The sequence below is a fragment of the Colletotrichum phormii genome, assembly GCF_030913505.1.
Source record: "Colletotrichum phormii strain CBS 102054 chromosome Unknown BDP81scaffold_1, whole genome shotgun sequence".
NCBI classification, from domain to species: domain Eukaryota; kingdom Fungi; phylum Ascomycota; class Sordariomycetes; order Glomerellales; family Glomerellaceae; genus Colletotrichum; species Colletotrichum phormii.
The window spans coordinates 1,422,248-1,449,633 of record NW_026851443.1 but is presented as its reverse complement, the minus strand read 5'-3'; the positions used below and the strand labels follow the sequence as shown (position 1 = coordinate 1,449,633).

General features: G+C 54.3%; 6 protein-coding genes across 6 annotated transcripts; 4 read left to right on the top strand and 2 right to left on the bottom strand.

The window, feature by feature from the left end:
- Positions 1 to 2,587: 2,587 nt before the first annotated feature.
- BDP81DRAFT_412936 (uncharacterized protein) lies at positions 2,588 to 3,346 on the bottom strand. The gene has a single exon (XM_060589252.1). It carries the CDS (start codon positions 3,177 to 3,179, stop codon positions 2,814 to 2,816), a length of 366 nt encoding a protein of 121 aa, XP_060451615.1. The 5' UTR covers positions 3,180 to 3,346; the 3' UTR covers positions 2,588 to 2,813.
- A 2,264-nt stretch (positions 3,347 to 5,610) lies between these two features.
- Positions 5,611 to 7,634, top strand: BDP81DRAFT_6217 (uncharacterized protein). Its single transcript, XM_060596072.1, has 2 exons — positions 5,611 to 6,283; positions 6,343 to 7,634. The coding sequence occupies exons 1-2, from the start codon at positions 5,725 to 5,727 to the stop codon at positions 7,437 to 7,439; spliced, it is 1,656 nt and encodes a 551-aa protein (XP_060451614.1). The 5' UTR covers positions 5,611 to 5,724; the 3' UTR covers positions 7,440 to 7,634.
- A 5,498-nt stretch (positions 7,635 to 13,132) lies between these two features.
- BDP81DRAFT_6196 (fungal-specific transcription factor) lies at positions 13,133 to 16,761 on the top strand. Its single transcript, XM_060596067.1, has 5 exons — positions 13,133 to 13,619; positions 13,703 to 13,830; positions 13,890 to 13,954; positions 14,010 to 15,582; positions 15,640 to 16,761. Exons 1-5 carry the CDS (start codon positions 13,419 to 13,421, stop codon positions 16,355 to 16,357), a joined length of 2,685 nt encoding a protein of 894 aa, XP_060451613.1. The 5' UTR covers positions 13,133 to 13,418; the 3' UTR covers positions 16,358 to 16,761.
- A 299-nt stretch (positions 16,762 to 17,060) lies between these two features.
- On the top strand, positions 17,061 to 20,361 carry BDP81DRAFT_6176 (ATP-dependent metallopeptidase HflB). The gene is made up of 2 exons (XM_060596062.1): positions 17,061 to 19,219; positions 19,277 to 20,361. Exons 1-2 carry the CDS (start codon positions 17,323 to 17,325, stop codon positions 20,083 to 20,085), a joined length of 2,706 nt encoding a protein of 901 aa, XP_060451612.1. The 5' UTR covers positions 17,061 to 17,322; the 3' UTR covers positions 20,086 to 20,361.
- Positions 20,362 to 21,099: 738 nt separating this feature from the next.
- On the bottom strand, positions 21,100 to 22,178 carry BDP81DRAFT_412922 (uncharacterized protein). The gene is made up of 3 exons (XM_060589251.1): positions 22,125 to 22,178; positions 21,985 to 22,079; positions 21,100 to 21,924 (listed from the first exon to the last, which is right to left on the bottom strand). The coding sequence occupies exons 1-3, from the start codon at positions 22,167 to 22,169 to the stop codon at positions 21,555 to 21,557; spliced, it is 510 nt and encodes a 169-aa protein (XP_060451611.1). The 5' UTR covers positions 22,170 to 22,178; the 3' UTR covers positions 21,100 to 21,554.
- Positions 22,179 to 23,435: 1,257 nt separating this feature from the next.
- On the top strand, positions 23,436 to 26,487 carry BDP81DRAFT_6155 (HCO3 transporter family-domain-containing protein). The gene is made up of 4 exons (XM_060596055.1): positions 23,436 to 23,996; positions 24,219 to 24,455; positions 24,525 to 25,012; positions 25,077 to 26,487. Exons 1-4 carry the CDS (start codon positions 23,746 to 23,748, stop codon positions 25,997 to 25,999), a joined length of 1,899 nt encoding a protein of 632 aa, XP_060451610.1. The 5' UTR covers positions 23,436 to 23,745; the 3' UTR covers positions 26,000 to 26,487.
- The last annotated feature ends 899 nt before the right edge of the window (positions 26,488 to 27,386 follow it).

Here is a 27,386-nt window from a genome sequence, read left to right as displayed (position 1 = left end):
CGCAGGGCTCAAATGAGCCAAGTCGGAAGTTAATGGCCGCGCCTGATTCACTGATTCACTGATTCACTGACTACCCCATAACTCACTCACTGAGCACACATTGTAAGCTTCAAGGCAAATATCGAAAGAGAGCCTTTTGGGCTATGCGAGACAGTCGTTCGGCTCGAGGCATCGGGAATGCTCTCCTCTTCAGCTCAAGAACCTCAGACGGCCTCTTCAAAGCTCATCTAACTAGGCACGATGCGCAAGGAACCACAGCAGCATTGCGTATGTATGTCTTGCAAAGTACGCCAAGCCGGACCTCAACAGCCACAATACTCGCCCAGAGATTCAAAGATTTGAGAGACTGTTAAAGAAAAATTGTACGTTTCCACTGTTCCATGACACAAAAACAGGACCACCCTTGAGGTCTTTACCTTCCAAACTCCTCAATACAACGCTGCGCGAACTCTATCTGTGCTTCAATGACAGTATGACTCGAATGGCTGGCTGCGAAGAAGTTTAATACTCGGCAGTGTGCAATAGCAAGTTAGCAACAAACCAGCAACAATCAAATCGAGCCTTGCACCCGTGCACATTTGCAGAACAACCAACTCTTGCCAATCAACATCCTTCATGGCGCAGACCATGGTGTTTGATTTCGATATCCCGTGTTGCTTGGCAGTCTGTCAACCACCCTTGAAGGTGGTCCCTCTAAAAATCAAGTTGGCTGAGAGAAAATCCTCGTTCTCAGATGAACGTCCCATCCGTCCTGTTGCGGTCATTTTCCTCGATTCGGGGGCCGAGGGAAGGGGCAAGGGTCGCAGGGCATATGGCCATGGGTGATGGATAGTGGGGGCCATTTGGGAGATTACACAGATTAGATTGGAGACTCCATCATCGCTCTTCTCCGTTGCAACCGTCGCCCACTTCCAAAACTTTGTTGAAGAAGCCTCGAGTGGGTTTGATCGAGGGTTTGTTATTGTCCGTTTCTGGTTGATCTGCCATTCTGCGACCTGCCGGATACGGATATCCGTTCAAAGGAGAAAGAAAGAAAATTAAAACGGCGCCCGGCAGTTGATAGACATGGTTGAGCGGCGCCAGTTCCCTCATCTTCAGGTGGACGTTCGTCCGTCGGGACGACGGGGCCCAAGGTTTCTAGAAGGATGGGTCTAGAACGAGACAACAAGAGAGAACAGACTGCAGACGGGTAATCCAGATATCGTGCGTTCTGGCCCATGGTTACGGCCACTTCTACGCTAAGCTGGTGGTAGTTTCGCAGAACCCCGTGCGGTCCATCCAAGAGCAGACATGAAGAATTCGATGCGAGCTATAAGAATGGTAGTTGCCCGTCGTCGTCTCGGGAACGCGCCCAGATGAAAAACCCGCCGGGATGGTAATGAACGTGCTCCCTTAGACCTCTTGTTGTCTCGCGCACTTTTTCGACTCTGTTCCTGTGGTACGGATACTGTGGTAGACTGTTACCCCCGTTTGCGCTGCACAACATCTGCACAGCAGTCTTAGCCAAACCATCGACAGCACCCCCAGGCTCTCGACATTCGACATGCCAAGAATTGCAAGCCCTTCTCTCTCGTTGAACTCCACTTTACGCCCGTCGGGGAGGGGGTCAGTTCAAGGGAGGATTACGTACAGCCGTGGAGACCTTGTCATTCCAATGCCGTGCTTGGTCTTGGATGACGCCGTGGTTCGAGTGACAATGTGCTTGGTGCAAAAACGTACGAATGCTGGAAGAACGCTCGCTGCGCTGTCGTATGAGAAAGCACTTTCGACGGTCCCAGAATTCAGAGAGCCTCCTGAGACGCGCTAAACCGTCTCATACAATCGTTCAACTTGCCAAACCAAACCTATATGATAACGCATAAGTTATGACCTCCAAACGGGGAAGAAGCCGAACACCTAAAGTCTGGGTAATTCGTACCTGGGGCGCCAGTAAAAGACTCCATTGTCAGTGAGGCTGTGAAAGAGCAGGTTCCGTCACGCCGAGAGATATAACGGGGCAAGGGAAAGGGGCATCAACAGAGACGGGGGGTCCAGGTTACCCCAGTGTTTGTTTCGATGGAAACGAAATTCGTCCCATGATCGCCGAGCCTCGCCAAGCTTCCAACACAGAGAGACACGGGCGACAGAGCAGGCTTGCGGCTTGCCGTGCACTAGGAGAAAACCAGATCGAAGCCCCCTCCCATCTCAACGGCATGTGGGTGCTCGACTTTTGTTAGCCACCCGCTTCTAGAACCCATCACTGTAGAATTACCCGTAGACATCTCTGTAGACGTTAGTCAAAGTTGAGCGAGTCTGAAAACCGTCTTCCCCCGGTTGATTCGGCATACGGGATACAATTGTTCCCCGGTGGCTCTCTCTTTTGAGTCCTTTGCTACCTCGCCAGGCTCACCTTGCTGGATTTGAGGGGAATCCTTGGTTAGGTCGCATACACAGCAGCCAATATTCATTTCGTGTAGGTGCTGATGCGGGTATGTGCTCTGCCATTGTTTCTCTGCGTTCGGCGTTCGCTGTGCCTTTGCATGCCCTCCCCTCGCCCAAAACACCTTTCGATATTATGCGTTTGGAGGATGGAGAGGGGCTAATCCGTCCCGTCCGTCTCGTCCGCACGTTTCGTTTGGTTCTTCGCCCGGGGGCCGGCCATGGTAGCGAAACTTGAAAGTGTAACCGCCCCACGAACTCCATGAAGGGCCCCCAAGAATTGGAGCCCAGGCCAGGGGTCCAGATGCAGATGCAGGTACCGCGCACTGTATGCCGTATCCGTGCGGCCACAAGGAGAAACAACAACATCATATGCGGCTTATGGAAGACTCTATTCAGAAGCGATCGTGGATGAGGAAAAGCGAGCGGTTGCGAGGATTCGTAAACTTTGGTTCCTCCATGATGAATACGAGATAGGGGGTATCTGTGGTACGAGGTGAGGAAAAGCCAGGGAACGCCACGAAGCTTCCCCCAACGGAGCCGCCCAACGGATTGCGAATGATTTGAATACAGGTCAGAAGCAGCGAACAAGTCGGCACAACCCTCGGGGGAGTGAAGAGTACTGGTAAGGTAGGTAGGCGGCTCGCAGATAGTATGGCGAGACTGGAGATTTCAATGGTGGTTACACAGGTTGATTCTGGCGCATGCCTCCTCGATATTTGTGCGTGGACAAACTTTTTGGTCGCATTCTCGAATCGCATTTTCGCTTGTATTTTATTTTTTTCTTAATTTCTTTTCTCGCGTTCTCCAATATGGTTGGCTCGTTGTGCGCCGCCTATCGATGATGGACTTGAAGCCTCAAAGACTTTGTGCTAGAGGCTATGACAAGTGTTGACTGCTGAAATGTTGGCATCGGTTTAGCTGTGGTTGTGGCCGTAGCTGAGCGACGACGACACACAAGAAGTTGAAATAGTGGAGTCCGTAGTAAGTACGGAGTACTGGCCTGTGTCGTCGTCAGTTGTCCCATTTTATTTCTGGATATTGTTATTCCATTGGGATTCCATTCTCCAAAATGCAGCTGCAGAGCCGTTGACCCTCCTGATGTATCCGTAGGTATCGGTTTGGGGAAGGTGGCCGATCCTTCGTGGACCTCTGTCTTTAGCGTCAAGATGCCTCGTCATTGTTGGTATCCGTAGCTTGCGTAGATACATTAGTCTCGTAAGATAGCGTATCCGTACCCGGGAGACATATGGATGTCCGGTCTGGACCTTTCTGGACTCTGGCGTGTCTGGCTGGCAGTTGGTCAAGCGGGTTGCGCTGCGTGCGCCGCCATGATCTCGTGGGCGAAACCAACGGCGTCAATGGAAAGCGCAGAACCGTGGGCGTCGAATTGCTCAGGGACACGGACCTTGTAGCCAAATAAAGGCTTTTTTGGAAGGGAAAACGAGACACATTCGTGGGACTCACACAGGCCATTCTTTTCTTGGACCTCGTGTATCGTGTCTCGTGTGTCTTGTAGGTATTTTGGACGCGGTGCCTTAGTCAGACTCCTTTGGTCCTCTTGTGCCTCTTTCGTCCCATGCATCATCTCATTTCATCTCATCCCCGACGGATGGTGGGTGTGTGCTTGTTGCTGTCACCTCTGATTTGATCGGCGGGATGTTTCTCGTTTTCTTTTCTTCTGTGTATTCCTCATGCCACCGATGGGCCTGTGCTTTGGCAACGTTGTTCCGTCTCCCTCGTCTGTCTGCCTGCCGTAACGTCGTTAGCATTTGGCCTTCCATCCAAAGGCAATTGGCAATGTGCAGTCACTGCAGTAAGAGGTATGATTGGACATGAAGGTTGCGCTGAATGACACGCCGTGTGTTGACTGGCGTACTGTGCGGACCTTGATGTGACAGGCACCAAATGTGAAGAGTCTGAGTGCGTGAGAGAGGAACAAGAAAAAAAAGGACAGGACGCCATGGCGATGGGGTGCATGTTCCCTGTCCCCTGTCCCTGCCCCCATGGTGCCCGTTCCTGGTCGGCCCATCGCTGGTGGAGATGGGGGTCCACTGCCAACTGGGGGCACTGAGAGAAGGGGGGGGGGGGGGGCCGCTCCCCGTGATAGTGGACAGTGGAACTGCTCACTGCAACTTTGGCGATGTCTGGTTGGCCAATGGGACGCGGTGTCCTCCAACTAGCAGCCACTCGCCAACATCAAGCGAGATTATCGAAATCTTCCCACCTGCGAGTGACTGCAATCTGCTGCGCGTGTGTGGTGTGTGTGCCAGTCCAGTCCCGTCCTGCCAGTCCAACTGCAGTGCGTTCTGTCCCAATGTCAATGTGCCAATGTCCTACGGAAAGTGCGCCAGTGTGGTATCCCATCCCTTCCCTTCCCAAGCATAGGTACTCCGTAAGCAAGGTGGTTCAAGGGCCCCCCCAGGGCAAGAACACGTCGAAGCGCTCAACTTTGTCCGAAGAGGTGTGACTTTCCACTTGACTGGACCTGCGTTGTTTCCCTTTCCATATTGCATGTTATTACACTCCCGGCCTACGATCGATCCATTGCCTATTATTATCGTCGTGCCTGCTCACTCCACTCCCCTTCCCCCCATCCAGGGCGTCCATCTGTCTCTACTCTTCTTCTTCTACTCCTCCTCCTCCTACTCCTACTCCTCCCGCTTCTCTTCGCCTTCTGCCAACTACACACGCTTACGCCGCCATGCCATCGTCCTGATCCATCGGCCATGAGAACTGGCGGATGCAAGGGAGACAAAGGATCTCGAACACGAACAACGAGAAACGGCTGACACGAACTGTCCACGGTCCCTTCCTATTGTTGGTTTTTTAATCCTTTCCGAGGCACCGCACTTTGCGCACACTCGACTTCCAGAGGAAAATCAGAAAGAGTCTAGGGAGAAGAAAACGACCATCTGTTGATTCGGAACGAGGGGAAAATCGTATTCGTGCGGCCCGTTGCAGGACACCACCACCACCACTTCCACAACCACCAACCACCAGACGATAGTACCATTCATCGACACATGGCCATGAGGATGCCAAGAATGGAACTCGAATAGATCGACAATTCCCATCCAAACACAAACCACACACACACACACACACACACACACACTCGCTTACTTACCCGGTGATCCAACACCAGTCACTCGTTTACCTTGTTCTATCTTTATTCCCGTTCCCGCCCTTGGGACACGCCGCCTTGCAATTCGCCTCCCCCAGTTTACCAAAAAAGACAACCAACCACACAACGGTCGGGGCAAAAGCTCAGCCTACTTGGCCCAACGCCACCCCATCGACGCCATGACTAAATCACTGCGCGGGTCTTCACTCCCTCAGGCCCGCTCATACCATCACAATCATTACCATTTACACAACCAACGTGCAGCCACTCCCGAGAATGCTCATCGCCAACTCGACGACACCGACGCCGACCCCAGCCCGACGACTCCCAGCCCCGACGCCGCCACCTCGTCGAGCGCCGCCGCACCGAGAATCGTTGTCCAGACCGTCTCCCTCATTCAAATAGTCGATGCCACCGGCTCCCCTATCCAGGTCCAGACTATCTTCCCGACTACCGCCACCGTGGATGCTTCATCGACCACCAGTGCCGCCCTTGACTTGTCAATTGCCGCGGTACCATCTTCAACTTCGTCCACTGAAACAACCTCCTCTTCGTCGTCTTCTAGCACGACGAATGACTCGGTGCTGTCGACACCGGCGCCCACGACATCGTCGTCCACCGACTCTTCCACCAGTCAAGATATCTCCTTGACGTCCGATCCTTTATCGACTCCAGCACCTTCAGAAGCTGCGCCGTCACTCTACCCTACGTTGAGTGGCCAGTCAAACTCAACAATTTGTGCGCCGCCTTCCCCTTTGTCGTGTGTCCCAGACCGAAGCAACTGACCCAATATGTAGCATTCCTTACTTCAACAAACTCTTCTTCATCCTCAGTCTCTACCACAACCAGTTTATCTAGCCAGCTTTCGTCTGGCACAACAAGCGTTACTGATTCAATACTTTCATCGCTCTCATCGACGACATGGGGCTCCAACTCGGGTTCGACTGCAACTTCGACATGGGCATCGACGTCGACTTCGGGTTCTAGCAGATTGAGCACATCTACCTTTACCACGAGCGCCTCGCAATCGCCCTCGAGTGACTCGACAGCTTCCGGAGGTGGGACCGCCGGTGGAATCGGCGGCGGCGGCGGCGGCGGCGCGGCAGGGACGGCAGCGCCCACTTCGACCTCCACCTCGGATGATTCTAGCGGCAGTGGCTCGCCAACGCCAACGGGGACCGTCGTCGGAAGCGTCGTTGGAAGCTTGGCTGGAGCGGCTTTCCTTGTGGTGCTGGTATTCCTCGCCCTTCGGTGGAGAAAGCGTTCCGGTGGACGGTTCCGCCTAAGCGAGGCCAGCGCCGGCAAACGAGGCATCCTCACCGGTTCTGGTGGCCCACCCGGTGGCAACAGCGGCGGAATGGTTCAACGGTCGTTATCATTTGATCCCACAACAGCGGCCGCTGGTGCCGGGGCCGGAGCAGGCGCGATGGCGGCGGCTCACAAGCCTTCCTCAAGGAGGGCTAGCGAGCCTTCCGAAACCGGCGAGAGGGGCTTTGTCCGAGTAGCCGGCAGGAAACTGCCTTCTGTTCTACAATCCGGAGGCGACGGTTACACAGACCCACGCGATGGCACCTCAGCCGCCGTGAACGACGACGAATCAGTCTACTTCCGGGACTCCCAAGCCTTTTTCGACCCCAACGTCCAAACAACACGCCTCGCGCTCGGCTCGCCCATGAGACCAGTAAGCGGTGTCGTGGTCTTCAAAGAATCGCCGGCCCGAACGCCAGTTACCGAATCGGCGCCGTTTCCGCCTCCGGCAGCCTCGCCGCAGTCAAATCCACCGTTCGTCCCGTTACAGCCCCCCGGTCGGGACCCAATTGGTCGGACCTTACCTTCGCAGGACGGCTCTCGGGGCTCTCGGGGTTCGGCTTCTAGGTTTCACGAAGACATGTGAATTCACCTCCTTTTGTTCACCCTTTTCTTCCCTTCTTCTTTTTCATTCCCAGCTCGGCCAATGCCGAGCTCAAGGGCAACGCCGGGACACCAACAACGTACCTTGAAGCGTATTGTACATTCTTACCAATCTTTCAAACGATAATTACTAGTACCTATTTGGGGGTTTGGGTGGTTGGAGGGTGGTTTACAACTGTTTTTTTTTTTTTTTTTTTTTTTTGCTGTGCCATCTTTGCGGACTCTACGACGGCATATGGATTGGCGTTGAGAGAGTTTCTGGCACGTCTGATATGAGCCCTTTTGCGTTCCGGTCGTGCGGAAGCGGAGGTGGGATCCATGGAGAAGGAGGCGATATGGATTCAAAAAAATATTTTTATTTTATTTTATTTTTTAACAAGCATGCATGCGTGCGCCGGCTTCGGACCGCAATAGCATTGGCACCCGCAGTTGAGGCGAGCGTTTGGCTTGCTTGGATGTAGATAAGATTTTCTTCAGTTTCGCCTCAAGACACGAGAGAGAGAGAGAGAGAGAGAGAGAGAGAGAGAGAGAGGTCAGAGACGGACCAAAGGGGGTAGAGGAGAAGGGCAATATTAGATTTTTACCTTTTTTCCTGGCCACGGCCATGAAGGGGGAGAAAAAGAAAAGATGAAGTCTATCCGACCTCTTTTGCCCAATGATTATTTCTGCTCCCTTCCTACCTGCCTTATGCGTACACGTATAAACCACATGCGTGGAAAAGGCGTGCCATCTTTCCGCGTATGGAAGCTCCTTTCCAAGTCCCATGTGACGAGAACTCTATCTCACTCGAGCTTTCTACCGCTGTGGGATCCACTTGCGATGATGAACGTGTCGTGTATCTTGTATCCGCATGTGTGCCCGTCCGATCATCCCCTGGAGGGAATCAAATGTAGCAAGACCGGGGGTAAAGGTGACCGGAAGCGCGGCTATGTTGATGGTGGGACGGTCTTGGGAATGCGTGAGGTGAGTATGAGTAAGGTAAGTATTCATACTCCGTAAAGCAAGATCTTTTTCGTTCCTCGGGCTGCCTCCTCGTGTCTCTTAGCGGGGAGCTCGTACGATTCGCACGAGAACTTAGCAAACGTGGACCCTGAGTTCATGGGACACTCTTCCCGAGGCGGAGTATGAATTTTGGGGAAGAAGAAGACGGGAAGTTGTTACCTTCCATGGTGGAGTCGCATTTCTTTGGTGAACCATCTTGAGACATGTATGAAACGGTGGGAACCAGACAAGAAAATGGTCGTGTCGAGCTTCTTCTTTTTTCTTCAGCAACCACCTCAATCCACCCCCGCCGTCCCAGAATTCTGGGGCCGGTAACCTTGTGTCCCGCTTGGGCCGCGCCTTAACCATGACAAATTCATCTTCATTTGTTCTGGCAGAGAAAGCTACTGGTCTTTCTCTTTGCAGCGTCTTACACGATCCCGATTGGGTAGGCACTTGCAGTGGACTGTTGCTTCCTGTAAGGCGGGTGTCTCATCCAACAGGTGTTTATTCAGTGTTTACCATCTCATCCCATCCTATTCCCCGGTACCGTCATCTACAACACGGGATGAAACATCTTTTTTTGGGCAGTTGGTCTCGATGGAGGAACAGATGGGCGTCGTGTGTGTGAAAGCGTCTTCCATATGACTGCACTCCCGAGGCCGCTCATGACTACACGAGTTGTTGCGAAAACCTCGAGGTTAGCGTCGTAGTGTCGTTGAGCGTCGAGCCTCATCTGCCCATTGTCATCTTGCGATACCTCTCGTATAACATGGTCGTGGCTTCGGCTGCTTCAGTGCTTCATACACGGGTGCAAGTCAGCATACGCCTCCATCAGGCCAGAGCTCCCTGCTCCATACATTAGGAGCCTCGCATAATACCCGAGCTTCAAGTAGGAACCCTCATTCGACGGTTTGAGCCCACATCCCTTCCGGTCTCGAAGTCTCCACTTCTTCTAACCCTGCGGCATCTTCAACCGTCCGAAGGTGTCGAGACCAGTATGAACCACCCACGGCATCGATGGCACCTGCTTTCCGTACACAGGCCCCGGATGGTTGTTCAATAAGGACTCTAGTATGGTTGCGGACCTCGGCGCAACACATTGCAGCGGCGGCGTAACCTGAGGCGATGAAGAGCGAGGCGCGAGGCGATGGCACGAGATCTTGCCGGGTTGACGCGGGAATTCCAGTACGATTTTGGTCTTGGGCTTTGGTCTGTCTCGTAGCATCGTCGCCATAGAAAAACACGCGGTCTCCAACCACAAAGGCCATGCCCCATATGCGTAGAGCGTTTCCCCATCCTTCCATGTCTGGGATGGAATATCATGGAGTCATTGAAAATGGATCATGAGATATCTGCACCGGCTTGCTCGGATCAAACAGCTGAGCCCCCCGCCTCCCGCGCGCGCACTCCACCCGGCCGTCTGAATGCAAGCCTCGCCGAGCTGGTTGGACATGCAAAGAGGCCTCACTTTCCGACAGTCAGAGCAGTTGTGAATAAGCTGTTACCATAGCTCTAGACAGGCCCCGATAATGGTAAAGCCATTATCGATTAGGGGGGTGGGGGCTCCGTCAATGCCTGCGAGCGGTACCGCGAACTGGAGATAACTCCGTGTCGAGCCCAGGCCCGGCACGCCATTTGCGCATGCAAGTGATTCTCCATACTCGACGCCTGACGGGAGTTTCCCTCGTTGCGGTTGGCTAGCGTCTGTGACTGCGAGTGAGTAAGACATAAGAGAGAGAGGGACAGAAGGTTCTGCGCTTGTGCCTGTCACATCAAGCAAACCCTTGTTCCTGGGCTGATTCCGAGCTAGTCTAGCCGTCAGGACTGAAGAGAGGTGTCCGAGCCACGAGAAGATTCATCTTCCCATCAGAGGATTTAAAGGTTTCTTGGGAGCATGGCCCCCCAGACATTGACGGATACCGAGCTACTTTCCTGATTGAAGTACAGGGACGAGTAAAGTTTGTGATGCCGTTGGTAAGTATCCGTCCCGTGTCCATCCTTCTTCTCTTCTTCTTCCCTTTTCCCGCTTCGATGGCGCCTTCACCTTGGTTGCGGAGGTGAAGCTCGAAGTTGGAGAAGTGGACGTCTTCGGACGCTCGGGACGTGGAGTAGCCCAGCTTGTAAGAGGAGTGAAGACCCAGGGGAGGGAGATTGATTAAGGTATCCGTACATGCACTGCAGATGGCGCCGCACGGGCGGTGGATGGGGCCTGTCAAGCCGATTCAGCCAATGTGATTCGTCGCGAGAGTGTTCCTCGCACATGGTGCCGCGCCAGGGGTCGCAGAGTGACAGAGAGAACGACCGGGGGAGGTCTGCGAATGCTGGGTATTGCCGTGTAGGGGTAGTCGAGAGCTGAGACAAAAGAACAATTCCGATATCAAAAGGGTTAGAAGTTGGGGGGGGGTTTAGGCCGGTAAAGTGGGATGGGAGTGGAGGGGGAGGGACCTACATGACGGTGAAGTGATGAACGGTGGAAGCCAAGACGCGGGAGACGAAGTCCGCCACGGAAGACCAGGCGCTCTCCTCATATGGTCAGTGGCGTCCACAAGTTGGAAGTTGGAACCGACCAGGCGGAAAACCTGAAAGTCAAATTCGTGAGGGAGTAGACGCCCATCTTGGCGTCGCGGCTCGTGAGGGACGTGTCTCCTGGCATCCCTCGTACCGCGGGACGGATCTAAGATGCATGATCTTGCGCTGCCTCTTTCCTGACAGCTGTACCTAGCTTTGCAGCGTCGATCAAAGTGCCGAGTCATGATCCGTGAGGCGTCAGACAGTATGTTCCAGTGGCCAACAGGCACGGTAGACGAGCGAATTGGCGTTGAAGTTGGGATGAGAGGGCCGTTGACTGGTGAGGAGAAGCAACTCTATACCACCACCATTACCGGTGCATTGTGGTGGTGGTGGTGGTGGCTTTCAAGATGTTCCAATGGCAGATGAGGTAGCCGAAGGCAGCAAACTGAAATAGAAAAGCGACGTTTGGAGGAGTCGAAGAAACGTGGCAGAATAATAGAGAGGCGCGGGTTATTACACGAGATGCAGTTGGGTGTGATGTGCCCTCTTTCATTCCTACGAGACACTGCCATATTCGGTTCATGAGTAAGGTACGTATTGCCTTACACCGTACTTTGGGTATCCGTACCTACATTGATCTGGCGAGGAAAGTAGCTCTCTCTCGCTTCCTGCCATTGTCATCCCTGTACCATTTCGTCCTCCGGACCGGCGGGCAAGAGCAGCAGCGAAAGTTGGGTTTGTCCCTTCCCGAATCACCTCCCCGTCTGCCTCCAATGACCTCTTGGTGATATTCTCCGTCTACTACCTTACGGTAGGTCTGGTATTCGTCTTTTAAGCACTTGGCGTAAAATACCTAGGTACCTATGATCGAAAGGCACACCTACCTACCTATACGGGAGGGGGGGTGGCCAGGGCAGAGGCCGTTCTTTCTGCTGGCTGGATATCGCTTAATTGGGTAGTGGCCTCCCGAATAGATACCGCTCCGTGTACATAATGCAGTGTTTATGTTGACTTAACGGCAAGTGCGCCCCTTCCTCTTATATCTCAGTCCACTATGTTAGCAGAGCAGCCTTCCTAGAATAGAGCAGCAACTCCAGCAGAGACTTCAGAGCCTAGGAGATTCAGGACATTATTCAGAAAAATCAAAGAGTAAAAAAAGCGTCCTTTTACATACGTAAGGGCCGCTCTCAAGACGAAGGGTTACGCAGCCAGCCTAACGACCCTTTAGGGACATACCCCCCCTAAACAGCAGTAGAATAGACCTCTGTCGAGAGCACCCCCCTCCCGGGTAGGTAGGGAAAAGGTAAGGTAGGTACGGATGCCGTGGTTCCTTACAGCTGGGGGATATGGGAGAGCACCGCGGGCAGCGAAACAAGACCAGTGGCCCCCCTCCCCCCTCCCCCCTCCCCCTCCTCCCCCCCGGTCAAGCTATGCCCCGCTGACCAATGCCACTGCAAGCACACTGACGGACGAGTCTGCAAGTTTGCAACTCTGTAACGCCGTTTGCCCCCCCTTCCCCAAGCCGTGGAAAAGCCCACCAGGAGGTGACGACTTGTGTGATACCAATACTGCCCAGCTCAGCTCTTCCATTCTCTTTTGTTCATCGTCCTTCCGTCCCATCATTTGACCGTCAATTTTTCTTCTTTCTTTCCCCCTTTTTCCCCTCTTCCTAACGAGCCGTCCTAACCTGCTGGAACTGCCCGCTTCTCAGACGTCGAACGCGATAACCACCCAACTCCCCCTCCTACTTCTCAAAGGTACGTTCGCCACCCCCCCCCCCCCCCCCCCCCCCTCCCGGCATGGGACATACCTCATTGCTCTCTTTCTCCCTCTCAACACAACTCAAAATTCACCAACTCGACTAGTCGACCAATCCCACGGTCCACCAACCTGACGAGACTTCGTACGCCACCCCGATTACCTTGACTCAACCGCTTCTCACTCTGCTTCAGCTCGAGCTTCACCTTGACGAGATACTCCACCGCAGCGGATTCCAGACCAGACCCAAAACGAAGAGCTTCGGGGTCTATCGCCTTGGGAGGTCCGCTACGGAAACAAGTCCACCTAGAGGCGTTAACAAATCGACCAAGCCACCGCAGTACCGAGCGAATAGCAGCAACCACCGCTCTGCCGCTGCGCTAGCCATCTGACGCTACCTGCTTGCAAATACCGTGACAGGCCGATTTGTTTTAGGCCCTTTTCGTCTTTTACTTCATCCTCGAAAACCCCCAACCCAAATCCTTCTCCCACCTCTCCCGTCTGTCTTTCAGACACCCTCCTAGTCCCATTGCGCCCAGCGTCGCTCCATAACCACTCTGATCACCTCGCCGACGACAATCCGTGCACTTCCCGCGCTCACCAGCATTCTCTCACACTCAGAGTAAACTACACCCACCCCGAACCTCGTGTCCCGACGACAACCCCGCGAGTGCCCGGCTTCGGTGAACACCGACTCAATTCGTCCAACATGGACCACATGGGCTTCCAGATGCCTCATATGGGGGGGCCGCCCCAGATGATGAACCAGCCGCCGCAAATCTTTGGCGCTTACACTCCCGACGGCCTTCCCGTCACGCATATGCCCCCCGACCTTGCGGCGCACATGTTCGGGGACCCATCCACCCTCCTCGACGATGCGAACGAGGCAAAGAGGAGAAGGATCGCGAGGGTAAGCATCTAGACTGGCACGAGTATCGCCGACCCTGCCGTGATGAAAAGTAGAACGCTTACGCCAACCATCTGCGCCCACAGGCTTGTGACATGTGTAGGAAGAAGAAAATCAAGTGCGACGGCAAGATGCCCGCCTGCAGCCATTGCATAAATTACAAGACGGACTGCGTATTCACCCAGGTCGAAAAGAAGCGCAACCCGCCAAAAGGGTACGCCGATAGGTGTTCAAACTGTCCTTTGCGCGATATCCGACTAACGAGTTGGCCAGAGCAAAGTACATTGAAGGACTCGAGAACCGCCTGGGTCGCATGGAGAATCTGTTGAGACTTTCAGGTTGGTGATGCCTAATATGATATGTGACTACGCGCGGTTCTAATCAATTGCGTAGGTCTTCTTGGCGAAGACGACGACGGTGACACGGATCTGGGCACACTCGAAAAGCGATTGGCAGAGAAGCAACAGCAGTCGAGACAGGCATCCCAAGCTGCGTCTAACCCGACGTCCCCGTCCCAGGCAACGTCGGGGCAGAATGAGACCATGTCAACGCCACATAGCGCCATTACGTCCCCCGAGCCTACCAAAGAATCGCACAGAGATCCCAAGGAAGCAGACAAGCGCCGGGCCTCCGTATCCGAGGAGAAGGGCAACGAGGAGGAGGTTGAGGCGCTTTCTGAGCTCATGTGCTCCCTGGTCACGAACCAAAGTGGCGAGACGCGATACATCGGTTCCTCGTCAGGCTTCTCCATCTTTTCCCCCAAGGGTATTCAGTGGGTGAACGAGAAGACGGGCGACAACTCGTTCCAGGCAATGATTTCCGAAGTCTCAATTGACGACCATAAGTGGACGGCCTGGAAACCCGAGGTTTTCAGCGACCTGTTCCGCCGCCCAGTCTTCCGGCCACTGCCTCCCAAGACGGAGGCGTTGTCTCTACTGAAGGACTTCTTTGAGAACTTCAACTGCATGTTCCCACTGTTCCATCAACCTACGTTCATGCATCTGGTCGAACGACAATATTCCGACGATCCGTACGAGGGCACCGGCTGGTGGGCGAGTTTGAACTGTGCTTTGGCTTTTGCCCATCGTCTGCGTGTCATGAGCAATCTCGTACCACAGGAGGAGGATGACAAGGCTTGGGGTTACATGAAGAACGCTTTGGGAACTTTTGCCGAATTATCGATGCGCAACACAGACTTGCTGAGTGTGCAGGCCTTGCTCGGAATGGCCCTCTTTATGCAAGGAACTCCCAACCCTCAGCCGACATTCCTTTTGGTCGCCACGTCCATTCGTCTCGCACACAGCATTGGCCTTCACAAGAGAGGAACTGGCTTCAACCTCAACCCCATTGAGATTGAGCAGCGAAAACGAGTGTTCTGGATCGCCTACATGTTGGACAAGGATCTTTGTCTCCGAGCGGGCCGTCCACCAGCTCAGGACGATGACGATATGAACGTTGAGCTACCCGATGCTGATCCGGAAGACAATATTGGTAACATTCCTCTGGCTGACGGCAAGGGAAAGATGAACCTCTTCCGGGTGATGTGCGAGTTTGCGACAATCGAAAGTAAGGTCTACTCTCGGCTGTACTCGACCAAGGCTACAAAGCAATCGAGCGGAGAGCTCCTCAATACCATTGGAGAGCTCGATCAGGAACTCGAGGAATGGAAGGACAGGATCCCGATCGATTTCAGACCAGAGCACGAGATCAAGGCGTCGCATACGCCTCTCATCCTCCACGTTGCCATGCTTCACTTGACTTACTACAACTGCTTGACGACGATTCACCGCATGTCAGTTCACCACGGTTACTGGACAAGTCGCCTGTCCAACTATGCCATTCAGGGGCTCAACGCCAAACCCTTGAACCCCCGCGTCTTCTCTTCTGCGGCGCTCTGTACCGCCGCCGCCCGAGCATCGATCTCACTTCTCAAGTATATGCCGCAGGGAGATTCCCCAAGTGTCTGGTACGTAGACTCAAGACGCTGAATGCTCTGCTTATGATAACTAACCTCGCCTCATAGGCTCATTCTGTACTTCCCGGTATCGGCGCTGATGACGCTATTCGGAAACATTTTGCAGAATCCAATGGATCCGAGAGCCAAATCCGACACCAAGTTGATGAACCTTGTGGTCAACTTCTTGTCAATGCTGGGCCAAGAAGCAGAGACTGGAGGTGTGCACCGTATGCTCGGTGTGTGCTCAGAGTTTGAGAGGATAGCCAAGCTCGTCATCGAAAAGGGGGAGAAGGAGCAGTCTTCGCGTAGGAAACGAAAGAGCGACGCCGCTGTCAAGACTTCGTCAAGCCCCGCCGCATCAACACATACACCCAGGCCTGTCTCCGTCACTACCCCGACTCCTCAATCCATGAACGGTGCAGCTACATCATCGACGACAAACGGCCAATTGTCGCCCGACTTCAATGGCGAAGCGAACCGGAGGAGGCACGGCTTCAGTCCCATGACGACCACATCGATGCGAGAACCATCACCGGCACTCCCGTCTGCTGGATGGCCGCAGGAGTTCAGCATACCAGAACAACCAAACTTCAACAACTTTGGCGAAATGACAGGGTTCGCAGGGCCGAACAGTGCTCGTTCGCCGCCGGTAAACATGGGCGGACCGTTCCAGCAACCTCTTCTACCGCAAGATCTGTTCGCCCTCCCCATGACACTAGATTGGGACTGGGCAGAGATGAGCGGCGGTGCGTACCCAACGGTGGAAAACGGCAACGTGGGTTAATCCATTTCGGAACCCTCTGAGCAAGTCCGAAGCGCCGGAATATCTGATTGGACGGGCAACCGCGTCAAAAAGGTGGTCGGTCACTGGACAGAACATTATAGGTTGCATAATGTGCATATATGAGACGACATCACGAACCATTTAACGCATGTACGAGTAATTAGCCTGCTGAACGGAGCTATGGCTGGGGGAATTTTGGAGGGAGAATTTAGCATATTACGTTGTGCCCTGCCATAGAGTGGTGGAATTGACCTGTACACGACGATGTTCCAATAACTGCGACCTACCTTGCAATGGAAAAGCCCTTTGATAGAATGTGCACATTTGAATAACAGGAATACTAAAGAATGACCAAATGATACAGCGCCCAAGGCTCTGGACAAGACTGAATGATACACGTACAAAGTCGGGAGCCTGGAGAATCGAGCGAGCGGGACCACTCTAGACCCTGTTCGTCAACGCGTGGTATAAATGGGATTCAAGGTGTCATTCATTATTATCGGAGTTTGCGGGCGGAAAGGTCCTTCTTAGCCGAGGACGGGGGGGCGCTGGAGGCGGCAGGGTGGGCCCGGGGGGTTCTGCTCTCTGGCTGCGGACGGAGTTTGAGAGTCACGTGCACCGCTAAAATCTCGGCCTTGATGGGGCGCCGACATGAACTCATCACTCAGGCCATGGGAGCTTTTGCCATCGCACAGTCATCCCAGGAACGCCTGGTCCAATTACCAACCACACCTAGTACGATTTTCTCCCACCACCACCGCTGCAAATAAGTGCGGTTGGTGCTCTACATCGCCATCAGAAACCCCATTGACTACTTTCCCTCTCCTCCCGACCTACCATTGTACGAACGACCACCGGGGCGCATCAATGAGATAGCACATTGCTGCACGCGGTTTATACTCCCTCCTACCCGACTCCGGTCGTCCCGCCTCGTCACCCCGCGAAATACAGACACACATACCGCCATGGCGAGGTTTCTCCGCCAGTCCGCGCAGCTTGCGCGAGCTGTAAGGATTGCCCAGCAGCCGGTTACACGTATGCGCTTCCAGCCGTCTAGAACAGCAGCACGACTCGGCCCGCAAGCTCCGCTAGCTTGCTATCGATCACGGTTTTACTCGACAAACGGCCCCGAGCCCCCGAAGAACGAGAAGGAATCTGAAAAGAAGGAACCTGAAAAGAAGGAAGGTGCCCCTCAGGAGAAGCTGTCCAAAGAGGAGCAAATACGGAAAGAATGGCCTCTACCCGAAGGATGGGTGTACCTCAATGAGGAGGAGATCGACACGTTGCTCAAGATGGGACAGAACGACAGACTGCCTCGGTTCCAGAAGGACTTCTTCATCAAGAGTGTGGAGGAGATGAAGTTGTTGGGAGCTCCCAAGGAGCTGAGGGATCTTCTGTTGACGCTAAAGGAGCGGAGGCTGAAGATGACCGTCACCGACATCGCCAAGGTTCTCCGTGTCTCGACGCAGGTCGCAAAGAGGTTCTCCGAATACGAGCAGACCGTGCTTATGCGCGAAGAGCAAAATCCGACAAAGGAGAAGGAGGATGGCGCAAAGAACTCCCAGGAGGGCGAGCAGGGCAAGCAGCAGAAGGGAGGGCGCAACTCAGAGAACAACGAGGGCGCACCGGGCGGTGGCTTGGGCGGCAAGAGATGGATCTTTGGCATGCTCAGCACCGGTGACCTGATTGTTGCCGCCATCGTCTGGATCGTCATTCTGCCCTTCTTCGAGTCTATGATCTTCGGCCAGGAGAAGGAAATCACATGGCAAGAGCTGCGCAAGAACTTCCTGGACAAAGGCTTGGTCAACAAGCTTGTGGTCATCAAGAATCCCGGCCGCGTGCGCGTTGAGCTGAACAGAGATGGAGTGCAGTCGGTGTACGGCGGAAACGAGGGTGTCAACCCCAACATGCAGTACTACTTCTCCATCGGTTCAGTAGAGATGTTCGAGAAGCAACTCGAGGACGCCCAGAACGAACTTGGCATCCCGACCTCGGAGCGCATTCCCGTCAGCTACGCCAGCGAAGGTGGCATCATGCCCTTGGTCTACGCCTTCGGCCCCACACTGCTGCTGGTCGGTCTGCTCTACTACACCACCAAGTCGATGGGTGGACGTGGCGGCAACCAAATGTTCGGATTCGGTAAGAGCAAGGCCAAGAAGTTCAACCACGAGACAGCAATCAAGGTCAAGTTCAGCGACGTTGCCGGCATGGACGAGGCCAAGACAGAGATTATGGAGTTCGTCAGCTTCCTGAAGACCCCCGAGCGCTTCGAGAGGTTAGGCGCAAAGATCCCCCGTGGTGCCATCCTCGCCGGACCTCCTGGAACCGGTAAGACGTTGCTTGCCAAGGCCACCGCCGGCGAGTCTGGCGTGCCCTTCTTCAGCGTCAGTGGTTCCGAGTTCGTCGAGATGTTTGTCGGTGTTGGTCCTTCAAGAGTGCGAGACTTGTTTGCAAACGCTCGTAAGAGTGCCCCCTGTATCATCTTCATTGATGAGATCGACGCCATTGGCCGATCAAGACAGGAAGGTAACCGCATGGGCGGCAACGATGAGCGCGAAGCAACTCTGAACCAGATCTTGACCGAGATGGACGGTTTCAACACCCAAGAGCAGGTCGTTGTCCTCGCTGGCACCAACAGAGCCGATGTTCTTGACAAGGCGCTGATGCGTCCCGGTCGTTTCGACAGGCACATCTTTATTGACCGCCCGACCATGAAGGGTCGCCAGGAGATCTTCAAGGTGCACCTGGCCAAGATTGTTACAAAGGAAGATATGGACCACCTCATGGGCCGTTTGGCGACTCTGACTCCGGGCTTCTCCGGTGCCGATATTGCCAACGCCGTCAACGAGGCTGCCCTGGTTGGTGAGTTTGATACGACGCCTGGCCTTTGAATCTAACACGATGCTAACTTTACTATAGCCGCGCGTGCCAATGCCGAAACAGTGGAGATGATTCACTTTGAGCAGGCCATTGAGCGTGTCATCGGAGGTCTCGAGCGCAAGTCTCTTGTGCTCAACCCTGAGGAGAAGAAGACGGTGGCCTACCACGAGGCCGGCCACGCCATCTGCGGTTGGTACCTCAAGAACGCCGATCCCCTTCTCAAGGTTTCCATCATCCCCCGTGGCCAGGGTGCATTGGGTTACGCCCAGTACCTGCCCCAGGGAGATGCCTATCTCATGACCGTCCAGCAGCTGATGGACCGCATGGCCATGACGCTCGGCGGACGTATCTCGGAGGAGCTTCACTTCCCGACCGTCACGACGGGCGCCAGCGACGACTTCCGCAAGGTCACGCACATGGCCCGCAAGATGGTGACGCAGTGGGGCATGTCGGAGAAGGTCGGCCCGCTGCACTTTGACGACGACCCGAACACGCTTCAGAAGCCGTTTGCCGAGGCCACGGCGCAGGCCATTGACGCCGAGGTGCACCGCATCATAGAGGAGGCCTACAAGCAGTGCCGCGACCTGCTGACGGAGAAGAAGAAGGAGGTCGGCATCGTCGCCGAGGAGCTCCTCAAGAAGGAGATGCTGACACGCGACGACCTCGTCCGCCTGCTCGGCCCCCGGCCGTTTGGCGATAACCAGGAGTTTGAAAAGTACTTTGGCGGACAGGGGCAGAAGAGCGCGCCGCCGCCGTTCCCTACGGAGGAGGTCGATAGCCCGCCTGAGCAGCCGCCCGTCGGTCCTTCGCCGACTTTCAAGAGCCTTGAGGACGCGCCGAGGAGATGAGGGGGTGTAGTTGTAGTAGTTGTCGTAGGACGAGGAGGAGGATAGTGGCACGCCGACTCCAACATGCCGCAAATTGTATTTTATTTTATTTTATTTTCCATCCCCCCGGTTTTCCCCAAAAAAGAACTAGGCTCTCTCTATCTCTCTCAACTCTTGCCCTTTATGGCGGATGTGTTACTAGTAGAAGGCATATCATCATCATTATTCATCATTGGGGGCTTTTTTCTGGAGTAAAGATGGAGGGAACACAACTTTCTTCGTGTTGTTGTACTTGTAGGAAATTATGTAGATACATCTCTACCTATTTTTATTGCTTCAATCTCTGATGAGGAGAACATGATGAACGTGAGGAAATTGGTGAATGTGATGAATGAAGGCGTGGACTTTATAGAGGGAGGTGTGAGATGAGATAGGTGTGGTGGCTGTCTGCTGTCGACCTGCGTGATGCTGTCTGTGAGTTGCTAGGTGTGTGTGTGTGTGTGTGTGTGTGTGTGTGTTATCTGGTGGCTGGCCTGGTTAGTAGACATCTAGAAGGGGTTTGATATTCTGAAATGGGTGGCGGGTGGTGCGAATTGCTGGTTCAGTCCTGGACGATCCCAAGGGACAAGGACAGCATCTCATGGGATAGAGGGGAAACTAGGGAAACTAACGTTTGTAGCATTTTCAAACTTTTGTCCTCTTTGATCTATCCATTGCTTAATGATGTCAGCCTTGCGAGAAAACAACGTGGTATTCTCGAGCCGTCATACCAAGTGGAATTTTAGTTATTCGTATTCCGCCTGGCCGTTCTTGGTTGAGGAAACAGCAGCAGTTACGTGGAGGGGGTTCACACAACACGCTCTCTAGGGAGATGAGTATGGGGGGTATGCGAGCGAGTAGGTAGATTAAGCTGGGAGGGGGACAACAGATTGCCTTGGTGCTAAGAGAAGAGGGGAGGGGAGGAGGAACACTTTGCAACAACACACTTGCATCACATCACCATGGCCCCGAACTGCCAACAACTCAACTTTGGTGGTCTAAACCGACGAACGCAAACACATGGAGTGAATAATCTATACGTATTCATGTGTATACAGCCAAGTACCAATGAGAGGCGCTCCTCCCCGTTGAATGATATAAACGGTAGGCTCACTAGGAGACCACTCACGTCGTCACCGATAAACATACTGTATGAAGCCGGCAATGCCAATGAAACAGGTGGTTCCAGGTACCTTTATTAATTCTCCGATAAAGCAAAGCCGTCGCATATCGCAAAAGAAGGGACACTCTCGGCCGGATGTGTGCCGTGCTCTTTGAGATGTGGACTGGGTTCCTTTCGGACATGTCCCTCCCGTCAGGCTCGTAGAGGTTGCCACTGGTACGGGTTTGGTAGCAAAGTCTCTAGACTGACCCAACCAAGCTTCACCGTACTTGGCCTCTAGCACGTACCTAGGTACTCTCAAGAGACTCTAACTTGACTGCCCGCGCAATTAATGCAATCTCGAGTGATGCTTCTTCCCCCCTGGGACTGCAGGGGACCAGATGGACCGATATATCCGGCGAGAATTAGCATTGCGCCGAGGCCGAATGATTGGCCGCCACGCATACAAGCACGCAGACACCAAGAGAGGAAGAGAGCAGCGCGTGGCAGAGGGTGGCACTAGAATAGGGTGGTCCCGATCCTGTGGGCAGAATCGCAAGATGGACGTGTGCCCGTCTGGCCGTGTGACTTCCCACCGGGTTCGCCTGGCGTGTACCGGCGCCGAGGACAAGTGCCGTGCGAAGAAAAGAACGTTGCCGATCGTCTGTGCAGTTTTGCCGACGGATCTCACGCAAGCACCAACCTCTTGGTACACGCCTCTTTGGTGGAAAAGTTAAAAGTTCAGTTGGAGCGAAGCGAACTTGTCGGTCTTTGCTTACCTTGGGGGTAAGGTACCTAACCTAAACGGTGCAAGAGTCTGTGGCGGACTAGGAGCACGAGGGCACGAACTAGTTGTGTCGACTGCTGGACAGATCTAGTAGACGTCATTGGTAATTCTTCAGTAAGACGAACTACTTACCCTTTCAGTAAAACTACAACAGCGCGCGCAGCGGTGATTCCTCATACGCGAGAGAGAGAGAGAGAGAGAGAGAGAGAGAGAGAGAGAGAGAGAGAGAGAGAGAGAGAGAGAGAGAGAGACGAAAGCAACCAAAAGAGGGTATCGAATATATCATTCATTCTGCCCAAGCAGAATTTCAATTTCTCCAGCAGAGCCAATCAAGGGCGTTGATTCCGTTTGCTTCGGGTTTCCAAGACTGGGGTGCCGGGGGGGAATGGTGGGAGGGGGAGACGATGGAAATACCTGGATATCGCAACTTCAGGTGGTAAGGTACCTATCGGAGGCGGCCATATGCACGTGGCGAGACCTGCTTCGGCGTCGGCTTTGCAATTTTTTGTGACGGGTTCGCTGACTCGGCGAGGGCGGTGACGGCAAGGAGTGGGAGGCGACCGACGGCGGCGGGGTGAAGGATGATGTGGGATACCTGTGACCTTGCCTTACCTTAGGTATGTATTCGTATTGGATGTGGTGTGGTGTGGTGTAGGAACTTCCGTCATGACCATGTTTTCCGTCACCTCTCTTCCGGCGAGTCTATTGCGACAACTCAATCATGATGATGCCACACTCTCTCGCAGGAAATCACTCACATATCTCGTTGCTCAACAGGTATCATACCGATATTGCTGTTGAATTCCTATCGAAGATCGCTCCCTGTTCAAAGATCCAGCGGGGTGGGGCCGTGTCTTCTTCGAAATTGTCTCGCCGACCAATCTAGATTCAGCGTTTCCGTCAGGACGCAGGAAATCAATCATCCTTTTGATCCCTCCCCCCTTGTTTGTCTCTTTGCGTATTTTTCTTCCACTTCTGCCAGAAAGCCAAGGGCCTGTGGTTACATTTCGCGGCCTTTTTTTTTTTTTCTTCTTCGATATCCACTCAATTCCAACTTCAACCTGCGACCCGTATTCTCTGCCGTTTCTATGGACTGTCAAGCTTTTAGACTCCGCGAACCTACACTCCGTCATTGAGAGAGAGAGAAAGAGAGAGAGAGAGAGAGAGAGAGAGAGAGAGAGAGAGAGAGAGAGAGAGAGAGAGAGAGAGAGAGAGAGAGAGAGGGACCCCCCCCCCGGCTTGGCCTGGGTCTTGAGAACTTAGAGGCGAGGAAACCTTGCCTCGGCCGGTTCGCTCTAGTCTTACCTCTGTCCGGATACAACATCTTAAATACAACCCGCCAACCCGCCCTCTCGGGCGCAAAGGCGCTGACAGGACATCACGAGCCCACCAAGGAACGCAAGTCACTATCGCCCGACACTCAGTATACGAAGAGTCTCAAACGGTTCGGCGGAGTTGAAACAGAGCTTCAAGAGCGATTTTGAAGGGCTCTTTCATTCTTGCCGACATGATTGCGCATCGCTCTCGAATCGTGTTTTGTTGAACTCGTTGGTTGGCCTGTGTTTCTACATCTTTTGCTTTTGCTTGGTTTAATTGCAGCATTTTGTTTAGCAGCGACCGTCATTCCTCGTCCGCAAAGCATACTACCTTGGTTGGCGGTTTCGCTGTGCCGCATCGCCACGCCGAAACCCATCTATTACAAATAAACGTACACTTGATCAACTCGACGACAACGGCAACGACAACGACGGCCATGGTATCCAACATGGACGAAAAAGCGGTCGTGCCGGGTCGGCGCCCCTCGCCCGGCCGGGACGCCACGCGGAACGACAGCTCCGGCTCGGGCAACCGCACATCGCGCAGGCCCGGCGGCTGGTGGAAAGTACACCTTTTCCGCGGTATGGTCAACGACATTCGTCGGCGGGCGCCCTTTTACGTCAGTGACTGGACCGATGTCTGGGACTATCGTGTGGTCCCGGCCACGGTCTACATGTATTTCGCAAAGTATGTATTATTGTCATCATCTGTGGTTTGATCTTTCTATCCTCTCGCAAAGCGTTACATCGCACCCCCTTTTTCTGTAAGCCAGTCGTGTGCCAGGATGGAAGATAGAATATTGTGTTTCTCATCTTTATTCGCAATGTTGCCGTCCATGGCCCCCCCTTATCGCTGTTCGAGTTACCGCTGATGCCAGGCTTCCTGACACTCAGCTAACCTGTATTGCAGTATCTTGCCCGCTTTAGCATTCTCTCTCGACATGTTTACTAGCACGGGATCAACATACGGAGTCAACGAGGTCCTTCTAGCTTCCGTGTTGGGGGCAGTAGTATTCTCTCTACTAGCTTGCCAGCCTCTGGTCATTGTCGGCGTCACAGGCCCCATCACAGTCTTCAACTACACCGTGTACGATATCATGGAGCCAACCGGCACCAACTACCTAGCATTCATGTGCTGGATCGGCCTGTAAGTCTCGCCAGACCCTCCCCCTCCCCCTCCCATCCCATCACCTACTTACAAACGGTTCAACGGCAGGTGGTCACTAGTCTTCCACTGGATCCTCGCCGTCACAAACTCCTGCAACTGGCTCCGCTACGTCACGCGCTTCCCCTGCGACATCTTTGGCTTCTACGTGGCCTTCATCTACCTCCAAAAGGGCATCCAGGTCCTCCAGAGGCTGGGCGACGCCGAGCCCTTTTACCTCTCCATCGTCGCCGCCTTACTGGTCTTCATGGTCGCCTACATCTGCGCGGGCGTCGGCGGGAGCGGCCTGTTCCATCACCACGTGCGCGTGTTCCTCAAGGATTACGGCACCCCGCTCACCCTCATCTTCTTCACTGGTTTCGTGCACATTGGCAGGATGAAGCCCGTTGATTTGGAGGTGCTGCCCACGGGTATCGCTTTTATGCCCACGGCGGACAGGAGCTGGCTTGTGGACTTTTGGAACATTCCTGTCGGGGATGTGTTCCTGGCCATCCCCTTTGCTATCCTCTTGACCATTTTGTTCTGGTTCGATCACAATGGTAAGCAGCATACACTCGGCTCTCCCTATCCGAGGCTACCAAAGACTAACACGAACGTGCACAGTGTCTTCTCTCATCGCACAGGGAACCGAGTTTCCACTCAAGAAGCCGGCAGGGTTTCATTGGGACCTCTTCTTGCTCGGCCTCACCACGGGAGTGGCCGGCATCCTCGGTCTGCCGTTCCCCAACGGCCTCATCCCGCAAGCTCCATTCCATACCGACTCTTTAACAGTTAGCAAATCAGAACCCGAGACGGACGAAAAGGGCGAGTTCAAGGGCAGCTACGTGGTCAAAGCATCTCACGTAGTAGAGCAACGTGTCTCCAACCTGGCCCAAGGCCTCCTGACCCTCGGCACAATGACGGGCCCCCTCCTCGTCGTCCTCCACCTCATCCCGCACGGCGTCCTGGCCGGCCTCTTCTTCGTCATGGGCGTGCAGGCCCTCGAAGGGAATGGCATCACCCTCAAGATCCTCTTCCTCCTGCGCGACAAGAACCTGACGCCGCCGAACCACCCCCTCAAACAGATCCGCCGCCGCCGCGCCATCTGGGAGTTCGTCGCCATCGAGCTCGTCGGGTTCGGCGCCACGTTCGCCATCACGCAGACCGTCGCCGCCGTGGGCTTCCCCGTCTTCATCATGCTCCTCATCCCCATCCGCGCCTGGCTTCTTCCGCGCTGGTTCTCGCCCGAGGAGCTGGGCGCGCTCGACGAGGCGACGGCGTCGCCTTTTACCATGGAGGGTATCGGCGGGGTTCACGGGGGCGGCGATTCGGGCGATGACTCGGACGGGACGCGGGTGTCTGATTATGAGAATGATGGGGAGGGACGTGCTAGTAGGCAGGCAGCGGGGCATGGCGATGGCATCTTCGCGTCGGCGGAAGCGCCGGGGAGGAGTCAGGAAGATGTGGCGGAACTTGGGCAGTCTCAGAGTGTGCAGAGTGCGGGAAAGACGACGAGGAGAGGAGGACACGCTGCCACGGCCGATTGAAGGTCAGTGATGATATGACCAAGAATTCGAGCTTATAGAGAAAGAACGTAATGCTGGATAGTTAATACCCAGGAATATTTAAAGATGGGTGCTCATCCAACGTTGGTCGATGTATCGAAACACCTTCATATCGGTTCTACCCAGCTCACTGACCGAGAGTTTTCCAGCGAGATGCCAAAAATGTTAACGAAGAAGGGAGACAGCGTCTTCTCACACTACTACCACTCTAAGGTCAAAACAAAATACTGATTGGACAGCTTTACACGTCAGTAATGGGATTGACACATTGGTACTGGGTAGTAGGAGCGGTCAGCGTTGCTCGGCCCAGCACGCCCCGCAAGCCCGTTTAGGCATTCGGGGCCTTTGTGATTGGCCTCTCTGACGAGAAGTCGATGGTAGATTGTCTGTCGTCGCCCAGGAAGCCAGTGAGGATACTGCGCAAGGAGGAAGTTACCTAGTGGCCCGATGTAACTTGTCGGAAATCTTTACGTCGTATAGTTCCTGACTCCAGGTTATTTGGTGGATGGAAAGAAAAGACTACTGTGTTGTTGACAGGAACGGAGACGGGACGTTGGAATTAAGGATGCGGCGGTGGTCAGTGCGCCTCACACCACACTTCTCTTCTACAACCCCACGATCCCTCACCCTTTGTCCTCTTCACTTGTCATCCCACATCATCTTCCGCCTAATTTCGAGCTCAACGACAACCAGTCAAGTCGTCGCCTAGCTTTCAGTCACAGTTTCGACTCCATGGTTCTTCGATGAATACGGTGAACCCCCTGGACCGCCCGCCTTACTACATAACGCCTTTGCCTTGACATCCTCACGGGATAAAGCATGCCTGGCCCTAACCCAACGTCACTGTTCCATCCTGGCTGAGGCCGGGTGCATTCGGGGCTCTCTGCCCGGAGATAAATCCCCAGAAGCCGGGTTTGTCTTTCCATCGGTACATGGGAAACCAGACTCGTGTCGTGGCCGGTAGCCTACTAACCCCTCCTCCCCGCCACGGAGAGCTTGTAATAACGGACAGCCTCCGCCATTGGCTCGCCCTGGACTCGAACCCATCGACGGCACGAACCCGGGGGTTGACGCCAACACTCCCGTCGAGTGCTCTCGGCAACGTCCTCCGCGACAGGCCGTCTCCTGCAGGACAACCTGGTAAGGTATGAGGAACTTCCGTCGCCCAACCACGACACCCAGCCATCACATCTCCCCAAGGTCAACAGCAGGGCCCGGCCCCGAAATGCGCAGTCACCATGCTTCACTCCTGCTGAACCCCGCATCGTACCGAACAATGAGGTCCCTCAGAGCAGCGAGAGCCATGGTGTGGTTGGGTGCCCGCGGAGCCCTGTGTCCTCCACCTATCATGCCACAGCGGCCGGTGCTC

Coding starts and splice junctions, on each gene's coding strand:
- BDP81DRAFT_412922 (XM_060589251.1), bottom strand. CDS start 22,169: ATGAGGAATCACCGCTGCGCGCGCTGTTGTAGTTTTACTGAAAGG. Junction 22,080..22,124: donor GTTGTAGTTTTACTGAAAGG/GTAAGTAGTTCG, acceptor GACGTCTACTAG/ATCTGTCCAGCAGTCGACAC. Junction 21,925..21,984: donor TTAGGTACCTTACCCCCAAG/GTAAGCAAAGAC, acceptor TTTCCACCAAAG/AGGCGTGTACCAAGAGGTTG.
- BDP81DRAFT_6217 (XM_060596072.1), top strand. CDS start 5,725: ATGACTAAATCACTGCGCGGGTCTTCACTCCCTCAGGCCCGCTCATAC. Junction 6,284..6,342: donor CCAGTCAAACTCAACAATTT/GTGCGCCGCCTT, acceptor CCCAATATGTAG/CATTCCTTACTTCAACAAAC.
- BDP81DRAFT_6176 (XM_060596062.1), top strand. CDS start 17,323: ATGGCGAGGTTTCTCCGCCAGTCCGCGCAGCTTGCGCGAGCTGTAAGG. Junction 19,220..19,276: donor CAACGAGGCTGCCCTGGTTG/GTGAGTTTGATA, acceptor ACTTTACTATAG/CCGCGCGTGCCAATGCCGAA.
- BDP81DRAFT_6196 (XM_060596067.1), top strand. CDS start 13,419: ATGGACCACATGGGCTTCCAGATGCCTCATATGGGGGGGCCGCCCCAG. Junction 13,955..14,009: donor GAATCTGTTGAGACTTTCAG/GTTGGTGATGCC, acceptor TCAATTGCGTAG/GTCTTCTTGGCGAAGACGAC. Junction 15,583..15,639: donor GGAGATTCCCCAAGTGTCTG/GTACGTAGACTC, acceptor CTCGCCTCATAG/GCTCATTCTGTACTTCCCGG.
- BDP81DRAFT_412936 (XM_060589252.1), bottom strand. CDS start 3,179: ATGCGATTCGAGAATGCGACCAAAAAGTTTGTCCACGCACAAATATCG.
- BDP81DRAFT_6155 (XM_060596055.1), top strand. CDS start 23,746: ATGGTATCCAACATGGACGAAAAAGCGGTCGTGCCGGGTCGGCGCCCC. Junction 23,997..24,218: donor GTCTACATGTATTTCGCAAA/GTATGTATTATT, acceptor CCTGTATTGCAG/TATCTTGCCCGCTTTAGCAT. Junction 25,013..25,076: donor GTTCTGGTTCGATCACAATG/GTAAGCAGCATA, acceptor GAACGTGCACAG/TGTCTTCTCTCATCGCACAG.